A 2,500-nucleotide genomic window follows, 5' to 3' on the forward strand; every position below is an offset into this window, starting at 1 on the left:
TTTTCTCATGATGACCTTTGCGTTGCACTTGTGAAGTTGAGTTGAGAATCTCTTTCTCCAGATGTCCAGAAACTCAGCAGCATTAGGTCGACCAGGTTCATCATGTGACTTCTTGGCTAGCCTTTCCAGAAAGTTTTTTCCCATCTCACCCCATCGTCCAAAATGTTCTATAACTAAGGGAATGAAAGTGACTGTTGATCTACCTGGTAGATTTTCCTTTGCATATTTTGCCTGTCTGCTTATTTGTCTGTCTACTTGTCTGCTTATTTGTCTGTCTACTTGTCTGCTTATTTGTCTGTCTCTTGTCTGTCTCTTGTCTGTCTATTAGTCTGTCTATTTGTCTGTCTACTTGTCTGTTATTTGTCTGTCTACTTGTCTGTTATTTGTCTGTCTACTTGTCTGTCTATTTGTCTACCTATTTGTCTGCCTGTTTGTCTGTCTATTCATCTGTTTATTTGTCTGTCTATTCATCTGTCTATTCATCTGTCTATTTGTCTGTCTAATCATCTGTCTATTCGTCTGTCTATTTGTCTGTCTATTTGTCTGTCTAGTTTTCTGTCTATCTGACTGTCTATCTGTCTGTCTACTTTTCTGTCTATCTGACTGTCTATCTGTCTATTTATCTGTCTGTCTGTCTATCTGTCTGTCTACTAGTATCTGTCTTGCTATTTGTCTGTCGTTGTCTGTCATTTGTCTCACCTTTTTGCATTTGAATAAATCTCTAAAAATTAGTCGTAATTGCTATTGAGTAAATCACTCATTAGTCTATGTATGTGCACTAATGTCATACACTATCCACAAATCTGTTGCCTTTATAGTTCTTGCCTATTTGGCCATCTTTCGATTGGAGGAGTTAGGCATGGCACACTTCCGCAGATTCGTCAACACTCAACCAACCAACAAGATGTATAAAGTGAGTTGCCTTCAGCTTTGCATGAAATTACTACTACAAAGATCTCCACATAGTCAATTCACACAGCAATGGTTAATTAATTATCATTAATCCTAACATAGAGAATGTCATGTTTCTTACCAACGTATGAAGCACTACAGTAACACTGGCCGGTCACATGACGTACAACCGAATTGCTAGGCAACAGCGTAACAAGTGACTAGATTAATAATGAAACTTATTTGTTACTCACGTCGTAGGATGCTGCTATGACGTACCAAACATATGGCTGCATGCGTTCTCGTCTGCATTCTAACTGGTATGGTGGTCACGCCCTTGGCAACGGTTTTTGCTTGCAGATTTGTTATTATGTCGCGTACCTAATCCAAGATTACAAGTTATGATAGTTGGATACGGTATAAGAAATTTATTATTTTGCCGGGAATATATTTTGGCAGCTTGCTAAGAAATTGACAGACAAAGCATATTGACGGATTTTATTTTGGCGGTTGGACATCGTTGTTTGATAACTAATATAAGTGGTCATGGAGGAGTTTGTGATTGACCGCTGTGTTCGTGGCTCACATTTCCCTAACGTACTGGTCTCCATCTAATGCCTAGTGACGAAGAACTGCTATGTCAGTGCAAAGAACGTGACTTGCATGAATGTGACAGTCCAGCTTCATCCATAGCCTCACGGCCTCATTCATAGGCACAACAGACGGCAAGCAGGGATTACCTACTATCTTGTGGCCTCATCCACATGACGTACCGCCACTTTGCCATTAGATAGCTGATTCACGTGGGTAATGACATCAACATATCCGTTGGCAAAATGAATGGCAGATTTTATATTGGCGGTCGCTGAAAATTCCGCCAATCCGCCAAAATAAATTTCCTGCCATTATCTTATACGGTATGTCAAATTGTCTTGTGCGTGTGATAGTCTACTTTTGCTTTGTTATAGTGCTGATTGAGGCAATTACATGACCCGATTTGGTAGGCTGTCTCCCTACAAGGAATCAGAGAGATTGCTAGTGAATACAGCCAAAACATGCTTGAATGACATTGGACCAGTACAAAACTTGTTCATGTCTGTTACGATGTCTAACACTAATCGAATCATATGATTATAGTATTTGAGCTGGGTCTCTTCGTGACGTTGCTATTGCCACGTTGTTCTTAGTATGTCGTATGTAAGACTGAGAATACATGTTGTCTCTGACATTCAAGCCACACATTAGGATTTTAATATTTTTTATTAAATTAGTAGGAACACAACAACTTTATTGATATAGCTTTAGCTACAGTACTATAATACCGGCAACACACTGCTACAACAACCGTAATTAAAAGGAAAGTGTATCAAGTAGAAGGCACATTAACTATGTCTGTTCAAAACTACTTAGTGAGTGAGCTCAAGATGTCCATCAGGTCCAATTTGAGCGGACACTGTGGTTTCAATATTGTCCCTCAAACACACAGAATTGCTGATCGTAATAGAGCAAAACTTAGTCTGCATCTAATCATAGACATTATTTATGGATAAGATGTATTTTGATTGTTTGAAATGATGTTAATGGCAAATGTTAGCTTTTTTGCCCATCC

General features: G+C 39.0%; 1 protein-coding gene across 1 annotated transcript in view; it reads left to right on the forward strand.

Moving 5' to 3' along the window:
• LOC134180489 (cilia- and flagella-associated protein 99-like) overlaps positions 1-2,500 on the forward strand; it is an 11,328-nt gene that overhangs the window by 844 nt on the left and 7,984 nt on the right. Inside the window, exon 4 of the mRNA XM_062647658.1 lies at positions 819-913. Within this exon, the coding sequence (XP_062503642.1) occupies positions 819-913 (95 nt within the window). The remainder of the gene's footprint in view (positions 1-818; positions 914-2,500) is intronic.

This window comes from Corticium candelabrum, chromosome 1 (genome assembly GCF_963422355.1).
Source record: "Corticium candelabrum chromosome 1, ooCorCand1.1, whole genome shotgun sequence".
In the NCBI taxonomy this organism is placed as follows: Eukaryota; Metazoa; Porifera; class Homoscleromorpha; order Homosclerophorida; family Plakinidae; genus Corticium; species Corticium candelabrum.